The sequence below is a fragment of the Chelonia mydas genome, chromosome 3 (genome assembly GCF_015237465.2).
Source record: "Chelonia mydas isolate rCheMyd1 chromosome 3, rCheMyd1.pri.v2, whole genome shotgun sequence".
Lineage (NCBI taxonomy): Eukaryota > Metazoa > Chordata > Testudines > Cheloniidae > Chelonia > Chelonia mydas.
Genome location: NC_057851.1, coordinates 152,446,610 through 152,465,794, shown reverse-complemented (window position 1 = coordinate 152,465,794; position 19,185 = coordinate 152,446,610). Strand labels below are relative to the sequence as shown.

General features: G+C 42.6%; 2 protein-coding genes across 5 annotated transcripts in view; both read left to right on the top strand.

Annotated features, from left to right (window-relative positions):
* Positions 1-3,746, top strand: part of PSEN2 (presenilin 2) — a 33,307-nt gene extending 29,561 nt beyond the window's left edge. For all 4 annotated transcript variants that reach the window (XM_037895612.2, XM_007071700.4, XM_043543555.1 and 1 more), the window contains one exon: positions 1,619-3,746. In XM_037895612.2, the coding sequence (XP_037751540.1) occupies positions 1,619-1,774 (156 nt within the window). In that variant the 3' untranslated portion in view covers positions 1,775-3,746. The remainder of the gene's footprint in view (positions 1-1,618) is intronic.
* Positions 3,747-7,323: 3,577 nt separating this feature from the next.
* COQ8A (coenzyme Q8A) overlaps positions 7,324-19,185 on the top strand; it is an 88,950-nt gene continuing 77,088 nt past the window's right edge. The window contains exon 1 of the mRNA XM_037895611.2: positions 7,324-13,242. The gene's annotated coding sequence lies outside the window, so the exon portion shown is untranslated. The remainder of the gene's footprint in view (positions 13,243-19,185) is intronic.

Sequence of the window (19,185 nt, the reverse complement as noted above, 5' to 3'; positions counted from 1 at the left end):
TAGTGCAGGGGTCAGCAACCTTTCAGAAGTGGTGTGCCGAGTCTTCATTTATTCACTCTAATTTAAGGTTTTGCGTGCCAGTAATACATTTTAACGTTTTTAGAAGGTGTCTCTCTATGAGTCTATATTATGTAACTAAACTATTGTTGTATGTAAAGTAAACAAGGTTTTTAAAATGTTTAAGAAGCTTAATTTAAAATTAAATTAAAATGCAGATCTTATCAATTTAGTGCAGTGGTTCTTAACCTGGGGTGCATGCACCCCCTGGGGGTACGAGATGCCCTTTCTGGGGGTGCAAGACATGCGAGATTTTTTTTTTTTAGAACGTAAATCATCGAAAACACAAATGAAGCACAGGCACATAAGTATAACTACTTTGTTTCATCAAACCTATGTATTTATTAACATATACTTTTTTTAACGATTACTGTAATATACAAACAAAGTTTTCAAGTTTTTAAGCTAATTGTAGTGTAATTTTTGATGAGGGCTGCAGAGCACTGGGCCCAGGCCAGGAGCAGAGCCCTGGGCTGGCTGCCGGTACCCCAGGCCGGCAGAAGGGCTGAGCAGGGCCGGACCTGAGTGGCTCAGCCCGGTACCGGTCTGGGATTCTGTCTGCTGGCTCCTGCCAGCTGGGGTCCCAGCCGCCGGCCCTGCTCAGCCTGCTGCTGGCCGGGAGTTCCGTTCACCCAGGCTGGCAGTGGGCTGAGTGGGGCCGGCGGCGGGGACCCCGGCTAGCAGCAGCGTGCCAGTAAAAGTCGCCTCGCGTGCCGCCGGTTGCCGACCCCTGCAGTAGTGCTTTACCTGTCTTCACTCCACTAATTTTCATTTAAAACAAATCTTCCCCTAAGCTCTACTTCTTGTCACTGAAGGGAAGTTTCAAACTTGGGGGAAGCAGTGGAAATTTCACCCCACCCATCGCTATATAGTGAGGTGAAATTGTCCTTGCATAGGAGTGGACTTCCCCCAAAGAGCCTGCCATGTGGGTGGGCAGGTTTGGAGCTTTCTTCACTTAGCAATGCTGGTGGTGTGTGTGCCTATTGTAGTTTCGAAGTACTTAGATATCTTATTCTCTCCAGAATAAGGAGAGAACTCATCTGAGAGGAACCAGGGGTTTTTTTGGTTTTAGTTCTTTTCCATAGACCTTGGCAGCTGGAAAGGTGTTAAAAACAGATCTACTGTGTGCTAATCCCTCTATGGAAAATGAAGCTTGTTGTTTGTAGCTGACTATAACTTGGACGCTTATCTGTAACTGATCAGTAAATGCTACATAATGGTATCGAGCAAAGATTTGAAATATGTAAATAAATTAACCCTTTCTATGTTAGTTGTAGATTAACAAGGACGCTTGTTACCTCTCGCTTATCCTGGCTGAGAGAGCTTGTGATCGAGATTGCTGAGGGAATCCCATGTCCGCTCAAACTGTGGGTTAGAAAATAGGCTGCCACTGTGTGTGAAGTGGGGGACGACACCCTATCCCCTCTCGCCCAGGCAGACTTCCCTTTCCTATGCAGGGCATAGCATATTATTCATGTGATCTGGTTCCTACAATGAAAGCATTTCTGGGTCTCTTCTTATGTGTAATGTCTTCCTTTGTCTTTGTTCCCTTCTATGGTAGGGTTTGTGTCTGACTCTTTTATTGCTGGCTGTGTTCAAGAAAGCCTTGCCTGCTCTTCCCATCTCCATTACCTTTGGCTTGGTATTCTACTTCTCAACAGACAATCTGGTGCGACCTTTCATGGACACCCTGGCATCCCACCAGTTGTATATTTAAAGATGAAGAAGAAAGATAAGTTGGAAGATTTTTTTTTTAAAGCCTTGCCGTGAAGTATGGCATTTTAAATGAGGAAGTTGTATAGTTTTACACTTAGTGCCATATATTTTTAAGAAAACTTTTTAAAACTATCATGAGATACTTAGTAAAGTCTAGTGGCTAACATCTAGGGCTTTTTCAAGGGAGTTAGGTACCCAACTTCCTGTGAATTTCAAGAGGAGTTGGGTACCTAACTCACTTGAGCTCCTTGAAAACCCAGCTTTGGCATTGGTACCTGAGCAGTACCTGAATGCACTTGATCTAAATATTGCCTGGTGTAAACAGAGAGAGTCTGTATGTAGTACAGGCTGACCTAGAGATGAAGAACCTTACATGTGCATGTAAGGGGAGCCTAGGACCTGTGTTCACGCTTTGACCTGAAATTGCAAAGAGGGTTAATTGTATTCCAATACTTTGCACAGCACTTTGAAAGTGAAAAGTGCTAACACTAATTACAAGTCACAGAATCATAATTGGACAAGTGAGGTGGTCAGCGTACATGCAGGAGAGTAAACTAATGTAATTGGCTGTGAGTGTTAGAAAGGGAGACTGCTATTCCCACAGGGATGTTTCCAACACTTTGGGCTCAATTCTGGAAGCCTCACTGAAATCCAAATCTGACCCTTTGTCTAAAAAAGTTGCTCATTAGTATCCTAATGGGATGTGGCAAATGAAGTCTTGCTTTGTAATAAGATGTCCTTGGGTCAGATCTAAAAGCATGAGCCTCTACTGGCTGAGCTAAAAGCTCAAAGGCTGTGTACAAACTCATAAACCCCTAAGCCACTCTGGAAGTGAGAGTTACATTTTCCTATCTTTTTCTGGCAGTTAAAGTGTTAGGAAACATCTTCTTTGTTCACCATTACAAACCTCAGGTGACCAAAAAGGTTGGAAATATGACAGAACTTCAATTAAACTAATTGACCTGTAGCTTCCTGTGTGTATTCTTGGTCTGATTCCTATGTGTAATGTAATCACTATAGGGAGAACAGTTACCTCTCCTTTATAAAGAGATTCTTACACTGACCTAGGCTTGACCTATCTATTTTTTTTTGTATTGTTTAAATACTTTTTATGACAAGCTTAAAAAAAACTATATAAATATTTAATGTAAGAGTGACTATTTTGGAAATACATTGCTACAGTTTGTATCAAAATGTGGATGCGACTTTTTTTTTTTTTTTTTGATCTGCAGTCTGTTGTTCTAAATACGGCATGATTGAAACTGAAAATAATTACAAGGCTAACATGACCCCATAAAAACTACAGCGCTTGTGGCCAGCTAACATCACGTGTCTGACTCAAGCTTTCTGTTAGATGTGTTAATCATTCCATTTTTCAGTGTGTTCTTTTTCTTCCAAAAGTCCATTTCTAAGAAATAGAACTCCTTTTATCTAGCTTGAATGTCAAGTGCATAAACAAGCTCTTATTTTTCTTCGACAGTTAATCAATGTGCAAAATATACCATTGTGAAAGGCTTGTGTGAATGAATGTGATATGATCCACAGGAGTAAAAATTAATGTCTGCAGATATTCTCTTTAGAAGAGGCACTGGATAATTTATTTTTAAAATTGTTTTTCCAATAGACTTGTTAAATCTAACCTACTTTGATATTTAAAAGGATGCTCATTTAATATCAATATATTAATAAAGATTCATTCAAATTGTTTAAAAAAACATTTTAATTTAGGTGTTTATGGGGATTTTATGTACCTCAGCTTGGATAAACAACTCAGTTCTGCTTTTTGTTGTCTGTGTCGCTGTCATTTTTCTCACTACTGCTATGTGTTGGTTACAAATGCTACAGCAGAGTAGCTAATTGTTACTAAAAGGTGTTTCCATGAGAATCTAAAAATAATGAGCATATTTGTTTGGTTTTAAGGTTTGTGTAAGTGTTTTTGGTCTTTTAATAAAATCTCTAAATTTTGGGTCAGATTTGAATGTGATCACATCTAATATTTTTAACTAGATGAATTTTTTTCCTCAGATAACATAGCGTGGAGTGGGTATAAAATTTTTATATACAATGAAGAAAATCCTGTGGGCTACACATGTTTGTGGCCTATTTATGTGAGAACGAACTTATTTTAGGCAATCTGAAATTGTAAATGAAGGAACAAAGGGGTAACTCATCTGGTGTAAATTGACGTAACTCCACTGAGGCTGATAGTGCTGTACTGGTTATATCAGCTGAGGATCTAGCCTTGAATGAGCACGTCTGCCTAAAATCTTTCTTTTGAATATAATTAAAAGGCAACTTATACCAGACTCTGTTAGTTGCACTGACAATATTATTCTGGAGGTGTGGTGGTGGAGTATATTGTGTGTCTACTGTAGAGCGGGTTTAACTGTGCAAAAGTTTATATATAAACTTATGTGTACAACTTTTAAAGTGACCTTGGCTTATTCTTATGTAGTATGAAGTTCTCTGATGTGCACATGTGTGGCACAAAAGTTAAAGTTTGCTCATGATATTAATGTGGTGCAGAAAACTTGAAAAGGGAAAGGAGAATGGATAACCTGAGCTTTTTCCAAGCTGGAAGCTGCAGCACAGTGCCTAGTATGTGAAACCTTTTACCTATGCACTTGCAAGGTAAATCAGTTCTGTGACCCAACATTTTAATATTTTTAAGTAAGTGGTTTTTTTGTTTTGTTTTTTTGGTCTTGATCCAGTAAAGCACATAAGCATGTGCTTTAAGACCCAGCAAAATCAGTGGGATTTCAGCATATGCTTAAGTGCTTTGCTGAATTGGGATTTTAGTGGCCTTGCTAGTCAAGACATGGACTGTCTCCTACACTGTGTACAGCACATGTCACACTGGAGCCCTGCTATGAGTAGGTCTCTGGCTGCTGCTGTGCTATAAATAACTAATGTCAGTAGGAGGGAACAGGACTCTACCAGGCACGGCACAGAGGCCAAGATTCTGTATCTTAACTGTGATAACATTCTTAAAGACAAACTTTTAAAAACGAAGCCAAATTTGGGTGTCTGTGGTATAACCGAGCAGGATTTGGCCCATTCTCTCATGACCAAGTTAATCATCCTCCAAAAAAAGCAGCCATCAGTAATTCTCTATTCCTTAGATATTTCTGCCAATGTTTTAATGTGGTGATATATTACAGTCCTGGATGATGATGATAAAATCAATCACATTTTCAGCTGCCGTTTCCTCCTCTTTCACCCCCTGTTTGAGGATCTTCAGGAGGCACTTGCTGTTTAAACTTGACAGTATTACCCTTTCACCATAATTGTACCTGGGACTATATGTATCTGTAGAAGGCCAGAAGGAGCTTGCAAGCTTACAGTCCTGATCCTGCAAGCTGCTGTGTAACTGGTTGCTTCAGTTTGTGTCAAGCCTTCAGGGAATGCCTTACAGGGTCTGAGCCTTCATTAGATTTACTTCAGGGGAGCCATGCCACTTGCACTAGCTGAGGATGAGGTTGATGGTATCTAAGAGGAAAGACTGTTCCAGGCATACAGCATCTGTCTGAAAGGTGAGAGAGAGGAAACACTAAAGCAAGTGTAGATGCTGGATAATTGTGCATTGGAGGCAGAATGAAAGTGGAGGATGTGGTGAGAATAGCAGAAGGTGGGTTTTGGGTAAGGGAAAAGGATAGGAATGGAGCATGGGAGGAGACTGGTCTAGCTAGTCTATTAGGACTTTGGTAAGCACCCAGTTACCTAGGGCCTGGATTTCAGAGGTGCCCAGCACCAAGAACTGCAGTAAATGGGGAGCTGCAGGTGTTCTGCCCTTTGCCTCCTTACTAGCTGGTATGAGGTGCTGTAATGCTGGCGGTAGGCTGGGTAGAGAGGAAAGACTGACAAACATAGTGACTGGTACTGACTAGTCCCGTCTGTTCCCATGGATGTGATGAGAAATCCTCAACACTAATTGATCCCACTGCATGAGATGCCTTAAAAGGGATCACTGGTTTTATTTTCAAGCTATGAGGCAGAGAGGAGTGATACCTGTATTGAATGTGCCATATCTCAGCTATTCCTATGGAAAATTCCGGTTTCCTGACCACCTGAAGGGAGTGTGTGGGGGGGTATCTTTCTTTCTATTCTGCCTCTGATGTGGATTGGGGCATTCTGGTCACTTCTGCTTCCTTCCCCACCTAGCAGAGAGACTGAAGGGTCTGTCCAGGGGAAAACTGCTGGTGAAGGTGGCTGATAAAACTCCAGCAGCTTCACTTGCAGATGTTGAAGGGTCTCCTTGTTACTTGGAGCATTTACCGCATCATTCAAAAGAGGGCGGGAGGTCTGCTGAGTCTATTGACCTGTCACCTTTTACCACTTGCTGCTGTCTGCTTCAGGGACGTTTTGAAGGGCCAATGTTGCACTGAAATCAGGTTTGTGATGCCTTTTGTCCATGTATAATATACCTTAAGCAGCAGCAAAGCCATAAACGAAGCTGACATTGAGGAATGTGTACAATGCTGCTGTGCCACCTCTTAGCTAAGTCTCTCCAAGTGCTTTATGACCATACATTCATTTAAGGCCCCTGACAACCCATATGAGCTCAGTGCTGTTATCCCCATTTTCAGATGAGGAAACGGAGGCACAAAGGGTGTAAGATATTTGCTCACTGTAGCATGGTGTGTCACTGGCAAGGCCAGAGAGAGAAGCCAGCAGTCTTGATTCCCACTCCCCTGCTTTAACCACTAATCATCCAGTCTCCCTTCTACTACTCCTAGCAGGGATTAGTTTGACCATATAGTTTGACCACTAAAGTAAAAAGTCTACAACTCAAAACAAAGCTCCCAGTCAATTCTGTCTTACTCTTCTCAACCACATGATCTGTAATTTAATAGCACAGACTATTCCTAATATTCTGTTTGCTTCTAATTTCATCTGCATTTTAAATTGAATTTGGGTAAGTTGTTTTCTTGATTTCCTGTTTTCTTTACTTTCTGGACTTAAACAGCTATTGGAACTAGAGAGACCCTAGGATCACCACCAGAGGGCAGCACGTCTATAGCAAATAGCACCAACCATTTTAAAAGATCATTTTTAGGACCCTATCAAATTCAAAGACCATTTTGGTCAATTTCACGGTCATAGGATATAAAAAATTATAAATTGCATTATTTCAGATATTTAAATTTGAAATTTCACAGTGTTGTAATAATAGGGGTCGTGACCGAAAAGGCAGTTCGGGGGGAGGGGTGTGTGTGCGCCAGGTTATTGTGAGGGGCGGGGGTGTCTCGGAATTGCCACTCTTTCTTTTGTGCCCCTGCTGGTGGTGGTGGCACTGCCTTCAGAGCTGGATGGCTAGAGAGTAGTAGCTGCTGCCAGGGAGCCCAGCTCTGAGCACCAGCACAGAAGGATGGCATGGTGTGGTATTTGTTACCCTTACTCGGCCAGCAGCCACCCTTCTCCGGCCACCCAGCTCTGAAGGCAGCACAGAAGTAAGGGTGGCAATACCATGATCCCCCCCCCGCCCTCCACAATAACTTTGCAACCCTTCTTTTGGGTCAGAACCTCCTGTATGAGAAATGCTGGTCTCCTCCATGAAATCTGTTTACTATAAGGTAAAAGCACACAAGACCAGATTTCACGGTCCATGACACGTTTTTCACAGCCGTGAATTTGGTAGTACCTAATCACTTGGCTCTCCCTTCATACAACTTTTTTTTTTCTCTCCTGCTGAAGTTAAAGCCTTTTGAACCTACCCTATTGCAACAAGATAGCAGGCCAGCTTTGGTTTCCAAACATTCCAGAGTTCTGGCACAGCTGGGGACAGATATGTGAGCTGATTCTGGTGGAAACTGTTTAAAATGTGCAGCCAGCCACAGTTCTGGCTGCATGTGCTGGGATATTGCACAGATTTTAATTTTTGGTTGTGGGTGTGGCTTGCTTTTCTTTTTAAGCAAAGCTTGAAGGCCCTGCCAACTCCTGCTGTAAGTTAAAGGAGCCTCAAGTTTTCTAATGTGCATTCTGCTCTCCAGGGGTCCTGTAGGTTCAGGGAAGCAAAAAAGTAGCCACAGTGCTTTGTGCTCTGTTCACACCCCTGGCCTATCCCCTTCTCCTTTCCCCAATATGCCCCATAGGCAGGTGTTGGGGACAACGCCTTATACTAGCTGTAGATGGGCCAGGAGCCCCCCTGTGCTTTTGTGGCTCCTCTATGGAGTGGTGAAAGGGGCCTTTTGTAACTGCGCCTAGGCCCAGTATGTGTTAATGAGGAAGAGTGGTAGTTCAGTTTAATAAGGACTTTTTTTACATGTAATAGAGGTAGGAGGTTTTGTGTCCTTACCAAATTTCTCACCTAAGTAACTTACGTGGCTCCCATTACTACAGTACCCAAACACCTCACAATCCTTAATGTCTTTATCCTCACCCCACCCCGTGAGATAGGGCAGTGCTCTTATCCCCATTCTTCAGAGAGTTCCTAAGTGACTTGCCCAAAGTCATGCAGGAAATCTGTGTCAGAGCAGGGAATAGAACCAGTGTCTCAGGCGAAGGCCCTGAAGGCTAGGTCATACTTCCTCTCACGCCTCATCCTTTACTATGGCCTTACTGTCATGCATCTCGTATTGTGCCCTAAGTCAAGCTGCTGTGCATGCTCTGGGTACTGAAGGAGTTAACCAAGTCTAAGCAGTGGGTTGTTTATCTTCCACAACATACCGCATGTTTAACTGTTTTGACTGGTGCCAATAAGTGCATGGTTTGTCTGCATGGCTGAAGGTGTCCATGCTCAGCACTATTTATGGTATAATAAAAAAAGATATAAATAAACGGAGGCTTTGAAATGATGGCAGCTGGAGTCCTTTATAGCTGAGCTAGGTACAGGGCCAAGCAGCTGCAGTGGAAGTTTTGCAAAACTGGGAGGTGCATGTGTCAACTTCAGCCTGGACAAAGTAGCAGCTCCCGAGGCCATGTCAGGGTTAAGCTCGTGCAGAAATAGTGTAACCTGCATGATCCCAGCATTCAAGGTATGTGCAAAATGAGCCACGTAAGCCACAGCGATCAGAAGGGGGCACAGCAGGAATAGCAACTAAGCAGAGGCTAACAGATCCCCATGCTCAGGACCTGATCCTTGACTCACTTACATCAGTGTAAATAAGGAGTAACTCCAAGGTTGTTCCTAATTCCAATGGAGTAAAACCATTGGCATTGGAACAATTTGTATAGTGGGAGTGCTGAAAGCCATTGAACAAAACTAATTCCTGTTTATGATGGAAACCACTTCAAGCCCGGGGGTGCTGCAGCACCAGAACCACCTCTAGTTCCAGCACCCTTGAGTAAAACCAATGCATGGGAGAGGGGAATCAGGTCATGTCCTTTAACATATCCCACACCATCCTCAACTCTTCCAAGGCTAAACTCAGACCTGCTGCAGCTCCCAATGAAGTCAGGGGGAATTACATCTCTTTACAGAAGTGTCTAATTTTGTTGCCCACAAAATATCAAATTGGTGTAAATCACACACAGGAGTCACCAGATAATTGTGAGTTAACAGGATTTTTTGCCACTTATGCCACCCCGTAATTCATGCCAGTATTTGGTTGTGGGTCAGGAAAGTACCATACCACCTTTTAGTGCTGAATTTATTTTATTCACATTTAAATAATAAAAATCTCTCCAAGGCTCAAGGTGCCTTGAGACCAAATTAGCAGCACAATGAAATCATTAATATAATTTCAAACAGGAACTCAGCCAGCTACCCACAGAGAGTCATTTCCAGCCTTTCATCATGCTAGGAAGCATGCCTCAGCCCTCTCCAAAAACCCTATCAAACATGGCTTTTGCAGTGTGCCTGGAAGATTGACATTGAACCCAAAATAATTAGTAACTAAGAATCATGGATTGTGTGATCTTTTTAAAAACAAACACCCCCCCCCCCCCCATGATTTGTCATTGTGTGATTCTGGTGGGTGGGTAGATAGGTGAATGAGATGGCAAACATATCAGTCAGTTTCAGAGAATGTTTAGTGCTGCCAAGTCAAACTCTGGGTCATACAGGAAGCTAACGCAGAGCAGGAGTGCTCAGCAGCCATGCTCTGGCCACACAAAGGCTTAGAGCAGTGGACTCCCAGTGAGATATTCATTTCCCTGTCTGGAAAGAATTCAAGGTTTTAAAAAAAAAAAGGCTGAAGACCTATAAAGGTCAGTTCTGAAGTGACAGTTCCTTTATCTAGATCTGCCCACTGTTACCAGTGCACATGCAAAGTTCAATGGACTTAAACAAGGCTGGGGAAATAAAGGTTATTTAGGGCATGAAACAATGCCAAGACACCTGACTTTTTAAACTATTTCCAGTAGTTTTGCCATTTGCCCCATGCCCATCCTGTGATTTCTCTAAAGCAATACCATGATGAATGAGTCCCTTTCCTGGGAGGCTTACTCTGCCCAGGGTTTGAAAGCAGATTTGACCTTTTATGTAGATTAATCTCAAGCAGCCCTATGTGTGGGTTTGTAGTGTGGACAGTGCAGAAATGAACCAGCTTGCAATGTGTAGCCATGGGCTATCTTTTGAGAGAAGTGAGTGCAAGGTGATACCTTGGGCCTGTCCCACCTTGAGCCATTGGAGGCTAGACACCCAAGATGATCTGTCATGGTCCCTTCCAGTCCTGCAATTATATGATTCTATGGAAAAGTCTGGGATCCATAAGGAGGGTGAAATTACACTATTTACAGGTAGTTCCTCAAACATCAGACCCTGAGGGCAGAGTCTTTTCCAGAAAAGCAACTAGGGAGAGCTTTACGGTTAAACTAATAGCTTGCACTTCCCTACTGACTTTCATCCGAGGCTGTCAAAGCATGTTCTGCAGTTTAAAGGCTCAAGCTTCATAACAGCAGTGTGAGGCAGAGGATTATCACTCAGCCCTGTTGTACAGATCTGATAAGTTAAATGGTTTGCTCAAGGTCCCAGGGTGAGTCTGTGGCAGAACCTAGATATGCTGACTCCTATGCTTGTGTCTTAACCTCAGGGCCAGTCATTCTTTTTCAGTGTCTTTAGTTTGCTGTTGAGCTCTTTTTTGGCTGACTGATGTGTGTCTGAGCTCAGCCAGAGATTTGCCACTACTTGGTCTTTATCTGCACAAATACAAACATGGAGGTAGAGCCCTATGGCTGAATTAAACAGCCTTCCCTGACTGACCTCAGGAATGGACCATCCGCTACCAAACAGCAGTAAAGGGGCCTTGTATAGCTCAAATGTGCAGATATCGCCTACTGTCCACCCCCAAAGGACTGGCTACTGGTAATGGGCCAATCACTGGTACTGAGCTGAATTCTCCCCAAACTGTGAACCCCTGACAGACTAGTGACTTGCACCTAGAGCACGTCCATTTAAATTTAAACATTCCAGCATTTCAGTCTGTTAGAGGGATAGAAGCTCATTTCCATGAAGTTGTCCCCTCTCAGCTGGCTCTGCTGCCAGTATCATGAGAGAAACCCAGAAGTTCACCATCGGGGCAGCCTGATTACAGAGAGCAACCTTCAGCAATGTAGAAGAAAACACATTATCTTATGAATAATACTTTCAGATTGGAGTAATGCATCCCCAGTGCTTCTCACCCTCCAGCGGGAATAATTTAGAATGAATCTCTGGGAGTGGGTAGTAAACTACTGAGAGCCAGTGCAGCTGGGGTCTAACCAGCCCCAATTTCTAAGAACCTGGATCCGGTAGGATTGTTCATCTTTTTCTCGTTATTGGTAACTGTGATCTTCCCTCTGAACAAGCCTGACACAGAGCCAGAATGTAAGACCTCCCCTTGCTTGTATGTAACTTGGCACAGTGGTGGTTCTTCAGTATGCATCAATGTGGATACCACTGTTGATGTGCATGCATCTCATGCACAAGGCCAGGGGAGTTCTTTTACCTAGCAGTGTCTGTTGGGACCATCCAAGCTCCCTGTGCTTCCTTGTGCTCTCATATGAGGGCATAAATGACAGGGCAGACACCAGCCTTCCTCATTTCCCTCTGACCCCGCGGACATGTTGGGTAGGGAGCCACCTAAATTAGCCAGTGGGAGACACTGACACCATTGGTGTGTGCTGTGCTAAGCCCCACCCCAGCTTGGAGATAGGCACCTAAATCCAGGCTGGAGCCTGCCTCTGCTTAGCACTCCATGAATGGGAACCAGCTGCCTAAGACAGTTCTTGTGGAAATGAGTTAGGCACTGTAGGATAAGTATAAAATTAAAGAATTAAAGTTTGGTTAAGGAAATATATATGTGTTGTAAAGAAAGGTTCTGACTAGCAAGTAGAAGGAAGGCCTTGAAAACAATAAATTATAAGGCCAGATGATATAAAGTAGGGAGGATGTCTGGTTCAAAGATTAACTAACTGGATAAGGGGAAGTTTCTAAAAAGAAGGCCTCTGACCAACAGGGGTGACTACAGATGGTTTTAAATCAAACAGTGAATCTGTCTTAAAATGAGCTAACACAGCCTTTCCAACCCACACAGCAGTGGCAAAGCCTGTGTGAACCCAGGTGCAATGGGAAACTGTTGCACAGCTAAAAGGAGGGGAGTAAATGCCTTGGGAAGAAAGGAGGTTGTAAACCTTATCTGATTAAGACAGGAAATAAGGGTGAATTGTCTCAAATTGGTTGCTGAAGTCAGTAATTGGCAATTACATCACTTGTTAGTTAAAGGGTATAAAAAGTAAACTCTTAAAGGGGTCACTGCTAATATCTGACCACTTTAGAGCAGACTAATATGGGTCTGAGCACCCTTGTGGTTCACAGATTTATAAGTATCTTGATAAAATGCTTATAAATGTTTTGTTAACATTTGGATGTAGTGAGTTGCTTATTAGTTAGACTTTTTTAGGCATTTTTAGAGTAACTGCATAAAAGTACCATTTGGCTTTGGATTTAATAAAGGAATTTACAATTTCCCATATTAATAATTTCAAATATTAATAATTCCAACGGGCACCTGCCTTGATCCCATACAAAACAGCCAGCGGGTTGGGAGCCTGAGGAGGCAGCAGGGGTCAGGGATGTCAAAATACAAGTTTGACCAGGATGCCATTTTCCCTAAGGGCACTGAGCAATGGGATATTCTGATGTATTCTCCCACAGTCGCTCCTGTTGAAACTGTTCCACTGTGGATAAATAATGAAAGAGTGACTGGAGCAGGGAGACAGGACATAGGGTCTCCCACCTCCCATCCTAATCCCTGGACTACAGAGTTATTTTCTTACATACATACACACACACACTCTCTCTCTCTCACTCTCTCTCTCCCCACATGCCTGTTTTACTACTGGGGGAATTCTATGCCACTGTGCATGTGTGGAATTCATGTCCCCTCGCAGAATTTTGTTTGTCTCTTCAGAAAATACACTCTGCAGTCACTCACCAGGGACTGCTGTGGTTCCAGAACAGAAGGCAGCTGCTCCTGGGTGGGAGCAGTGAGCTGCGGATAGGGAGGAGAAAAAGCTGCATTCCTCACAGCGCCCTGACTGCAGAACCAGGTGAGGAGATATGGGATATGGGGGGGAGGGGACAAACAGAGTGGGGCACATGAGGCTGCTGGGAGGTCACAAACTGGGGTTTGGAAGGGCTAGTGGGGGGGACAGACTGGGGCAGGGGCTGAATGGAAGTGGGGGTGTAGGGCCACATGGGGCTGGGGGGAAGAAGGGGCTGAGTGGGGGTGCAGGGCCACATGGGGACAGGGAAGGGGGTGACTGAGTGGGAGTGCAGGGACAGAGGAGGAGGGGTGGCTGAATGAGGGTGCAGGGAAACATGGGGACGGGGGAAGGAAGTGAATGAGTGGGGGTGCAGGGACACATGGAGACGGGCAGATGTGTCTGACTGAATGACAGAGGTTAAGGGTCTGCATGGGGGAGGGTTCCAAACTCCCTAACAGTCCCTCAGCTTCCCCCACACTCCAGTGATGCAAGCAGAAATCATTTCTTGCTGGTACTGCACTCATAGGAGGGACACAAGGAGGCACGTGACCCTTAATGTGACTCCTCCCCAGCCCGGGACCCCACGCTCTCGCTATCCCCTCCAATAACCCCCCTTACTTGTCTAAAATTTTATAATTGCATCTGTTGAATAGATGCAGTTGTAAAATGATGCTTTGGGCCCCTGGTGCCACCTGTACTTCCAGGTGTCATTGAGGATCCAGCAGCACCCCAAATTGAAAACTTTTAAATGAAAGAAGGATAGGAAGGACAATCACTCAACTTTCCCTTAACACACTGAGTGCCTCCCTAATGTCCAAACTAAGCTTCTGCCAGCTTACCTTTATCTAAGTATTGCTCTCCTCCAGGCACTAGGAAAGCAAAGATGCTGCACCATCTGGGTTTGATGGAAAAGAGACATAGAACTGTGTGTGCCTTGTACATCTTGATATAACTACAGCCCAAATTGTTTTATTATTTTCCTCAACATGACATACAGGAGGGGCAATCAAAATCAGCCTGGCAGAACATGTCTCTGGACAGATAAGCAATTGATCAAAATCACGTTCTCTGATCTCTTGGGGCCAAATCCTGTTCCCATTGAGTTCAAAAGGAGTTTTGCTATTAAGTTCAATGGGAACAGGCTTTGACATTTGGAGAGGAAAGAACAAAACCACTCAAGCAAGGGCTATGTTGCTTATACCACAGGTATCAAAGCCTGCTGACTCATTTGAGAAAGTCAGCAGACCTCTGATCTTTGCAGATTTCTCCCTTGCAATGGACAATCAATGAGGCTAGAACAGTTTCTGTACCATATCCAACTCATAAATCCATCTGCAAGGAAATATGAAGGCTCCAGATTACCTTAAAGTCCACAGTCCCTTGGTTAGAATGCTCCCATTAGTATATGTTCATAGTCCAGAGGCCGGAGCAGGAAAGAGGCAAAATGGAGATGTTTCCAGGCTAGGGTATTTTCGCTTCTGCCAAGAAGAAGGAAAATCTGTTCTCACTGTGAAAGATGGTGTTTGGAGTCACATGGGCAAGTTATATGTCCATCACCTCCACCCATATTCTGGTTAGAATGTTCACAAAAAGTCCATTAGGTGTAGACAGGTGTCTTCCAGGGTCCATTGTGAGCTAAGTGTTCCTGAGTGGGCCATTCAATTTGACTTGTCCCTTCATGTGCTGGCTAAATACCTTATGGGCGTTACCACAGGAGCAAACTGAGTAAACACAGCTAATATTCATAACTTCAGATACCAAGATGAATACACATACATAGAAATAGCATAATCATAAGTATCAGCTATTTCACATACATGACTATTCCCAAAAGAGATTCTGAAAAATCACACCACATGCCTGAGACCCTATGTGCCAGAACCATGCCCCACTGGAGTTTTGTCATCTGTTATGTAACAACAGGGATGGAGCCAGTTACATGACTCTGTTTAGCCTAAAAGGACAAGATTGATTTTTAGCTGTTCAGGTGTCACTGCACCTTTAGTCAGTGAGGGCATACTGGCTGGCACACAATCAGGTTAAAGGGCTTCAGTGTTCCTTTGCAGTTAACTTTTTAATGTTCATAAACCTGGCATGTGCTGAGATGGTTTAAAGCATAACACAGGTTTTTAGGCATGTAAATCTGTGAACCTCTGCTGCTTTGAGATTTTGTTGTTTGTTTATTTTTGCTGGTCATAATATGGGAGGGTATCCTCTCCGCCCTCTGCTCATTAGATTATGTATGTGTCTTGTAGCACTCTTCTGAACACCAGTTGGAAGGAATTTTTTTTTTTCAGTAAGTGTGGACTGATGCTTTTCTCTTAGAAGGCATGTAATTTTTTCAGGCACACACTGATTAATACAGAAAACAATTGGGGCTGTTAAACTTTCTTCAAATTCCATAGAAAATTAAGTTTGACTATATTTCCCAGTACTTTGATGAAATGGTTGTTTCTATATACAGATATCAACATGCGTAACTACTCACTTTCCCCTAAAATATGTAGTATTTCAGTCTGTTTATACGGAATATGGGAGTTGGGTGAGGAGCCATTTCAGCACATGTATGACTTATTAAAAAACAAATTTTAAGTAGAACTGTATCCTAAACTGGATTATCGTAGGGTACCCAAACATTGCATTTCAATGGGAGATTCAACTTCCTTTAGAGGAACAGAACAGACTCCTGAAACTCTTACCACAAAAGTGGTCCACAGTCATGTAAATAGTTCCATTGTCTTCAATAGGATTGATCAAATGATTAAAGGTTTATAGGATTAGGTTCCAAATTTGTAAATTTTTCTGGATGAAACTGACAATGCCTGAGCTGTCAGATCAGGAGCTTCATTCGAATAAAGGTGGGCAGATGTGTGATAAGTCTTGGGTCCATTGCTAAGATGAGGAACATATTTTCAGCAAAGTTCCTGGCAGATTCCTGAGGCAGCTGGTTTAAGTCCATCAGTGTCCGGCATTATAATCTTCACTTACAGTTCTCTCACCTACGAAGCTGGAAAATGAGGCATTTGTTTCCTATGTTTTGCTGCTCTAGTTCCAGTTAACAAAATGCATGTTAGACTAGTTTGGCTGCAAAGAAGAGTTCTATGTACACTGGGGACAACACCTGATTCCCATCAGGCTGCAGAACTGGACTGATATCAGAATCCAAACATCCTCTGGTCAGTGCAAGCAGAGGCATTCCTCTAATGATCTGGACTTGATGTGACGCAGTATGAATGTCATGGATAATTCAGACCAATGGGGAGAAACAGAATCAAAAACACTTTTTAAACACACACCCTACCCCCCTCTTGAGGACTCCTGACCATCTTAACAATGCAATACATATACTAACAAACTTAAACAAAACCTTTGTGCTGTTAAAATCATATAAAGAATGAATGCCCTCCCTATCCATGATATGTTCCTTTATGGAGGTGGGGAGGGGCTAGCCCCAAGTCTTTCCGGTACCCCCAGTACCCACTAAAAATCTTTTGCCGGTAGTGCATACTGGAGGGTACTGCCCTACTTGCACTCCTCCCCCCCAACCAAAAAAACCCCCACTGTTCCATACTTTTCCCACCCACACCTAACAACCCTTCAGATTCACTCCCAGGTTCCTTCCCAGCAATGACTTCCCTCTCCCTCAGCTCCTGTATTACCCAAGACTCCTTGCCCAAGCCTTTGCACTGCTTCTGAGGGGTGTAGGAAATACATTTCTGTATTGTAGTTAAAAAATGAATTATGACTCAAAGTTCTGTATTAATATGCCTAGTAAGGAATCTATTTGTCAAAAAACATTTCCTGAATCTTTTTGGTTGTCTGTATTGTTAAAGACATACTTGCTGACAGGTATTTACCAAAATAATTGAAACTGGTGTTGTGTTGTTTTGACAAATAAAATAAGCAGATTTTTAAAATACTGTGGGCAGAATTTTTAACTTTTTGGCACAGAATTCCTCCAGGAGTACTATTTAAGTATTTATCCACAGTGGAACAGTCGCTGGGCCAGAAACTCACAGGGCATCACAAAATCAGGAGGTATTCTCTGTGCCTTGCACAATAAGTAAGAAAGATTCTTCAGGGGGAACTCAGATGACATAGGGTAGGCAACCTTTCCGACAAAGGGAGATGCCTCCCTTTCATAGAACTGGCATCCAAATTCAGTATAACGGTAGGCTAAATTAAGATAAATAGCCATTTAAAGGAAGAAATCTGAAATAGATTTATTCTAGGTGAGAGTAAAGAAAATATTTCTGATACAGAAAATATTGTGGAATGAATCTTAAACAAGAGATGTGAGTATTGAAAATAGAAAAAGGTTAGAAATCTTCAGATAGAAAGCTCTTCAGGACAGGGATCATATAGAACTATAAATCTGTACAACACCTAATACAAAGGGGATCCGGTGTTGATCCATCTGGTTGAAGATGTCATGTTTGTCTACTCAGTTACAGAGCCACAACTATTTTAGATACAGTCTGTACATAGGGTAGTTTCACCTCTATGGTGTAGTTCAAATCCAGCCCCTCCTGGCACTGACTGAAACTTGTTACCCCATGCACACGATGAGTTAAATGTTTTATAGGTCTCTGTTCAGTTCCTAGTGGACAAAGCACACCAATATAACTGGCAGTCTGAGCATGGATTAACTTGATATACAAACTGATTTATTCTTAATAAACTCAGAGACAATATGCAACCCTTCTAAAATGCTTTACATGTTCCAAAGATTATCTAGTTAATCCTCATACCACCACTACCAAGTAGATTTATAAATATAATCCCTATTTTAAAGATGGGGAGACTGAGGCAAAGAGGCCAGGAGCCTCCAAGCTATTTAGGTACTCAGCTCCCATTGAGATCAGTGGGAGCTAGGCACCAAATTACCTTTGAAGATCTGGGCTAGAGAAACTAATGCCAACATTTTCTAATACGGAAGTCTAAAGTTAAATAGCTGCCTACATGTGGATGAAGGTAATTTACAGAGGTGCTGAGCACTGCATCTCCCACTGATTTAAATTCAAGTACTGATATATAAATTTAGGGGCTTATCTTTATGCAATTGCATTTGAAAATCTGGTCACATAAAGTTGCTGACAAATGGTGGATAAAAACCAGTTATTTTTAAAGTAACAGATTTTAAAATGTAAATATTTAAAATGATTTTTTAATTTAAATTAAAAACATCTCTTTTAAAAAATAAACCTATTTAAAGTGATTTAAATTAATTAAAATACTAAGCAATGTTTGCTGCCAACCAGACTATGAAGAAAGTATTTATTTATTTTTATTAACACCCCCCCACCCCCAGCAGTTACTGGAGCCAGTGCTTTGGAAATATTTTGTGTGTGTGTATGGTTCTATTTGCAATATATATCCACACACCTTGACAATGGTAATGATTTTATATTTTAAAAGTTTACTTTTAAAAAATTGCTATTTACAGTAATGCAGTCAATAGCAATCTTCCTGGTACAGATGGCACCACAAAATGATATTCCTCCTATACCTTGGTGCTTGCTTGGACAAGGATTGGTATATCGCTCCTTTTACAGCTTCTCTGTTGAAATTCATTCTGTTAGTTGGCATGTGTCATGTCTGCCGGTTTGTTTAATAAACTGTTAGCCTCCAGGCTCATGTCATGTATATAGCAGAAATGTTGCAATTCCATGCCCTTCCTTTCCTTTTGGACAGTTTTGCCAAAAGAATTACCTTAGTCTGTCCTAGATTAACAAAGTAACACTCTCAAAACAAGACAGGCAGAGCAATTCAATTACATCCATGTCTCCCTGGTCGATAGTTACACTCCCCATCCATATAGAGTAGGTGGACATCCCCACTTTATGCCCACTGTAGTGACATCCCTAACATTGCCATTTCTTCTCCAGTCCCAGTTACTCCTTGGTATATCTTGCCTCAATGTCACCCACATGCACTGACATCCCCCTATCACTGCCATTCTGGCGCTGATTTTTACCCCCTCTCCCTATTCACTCCTCAGTCTTT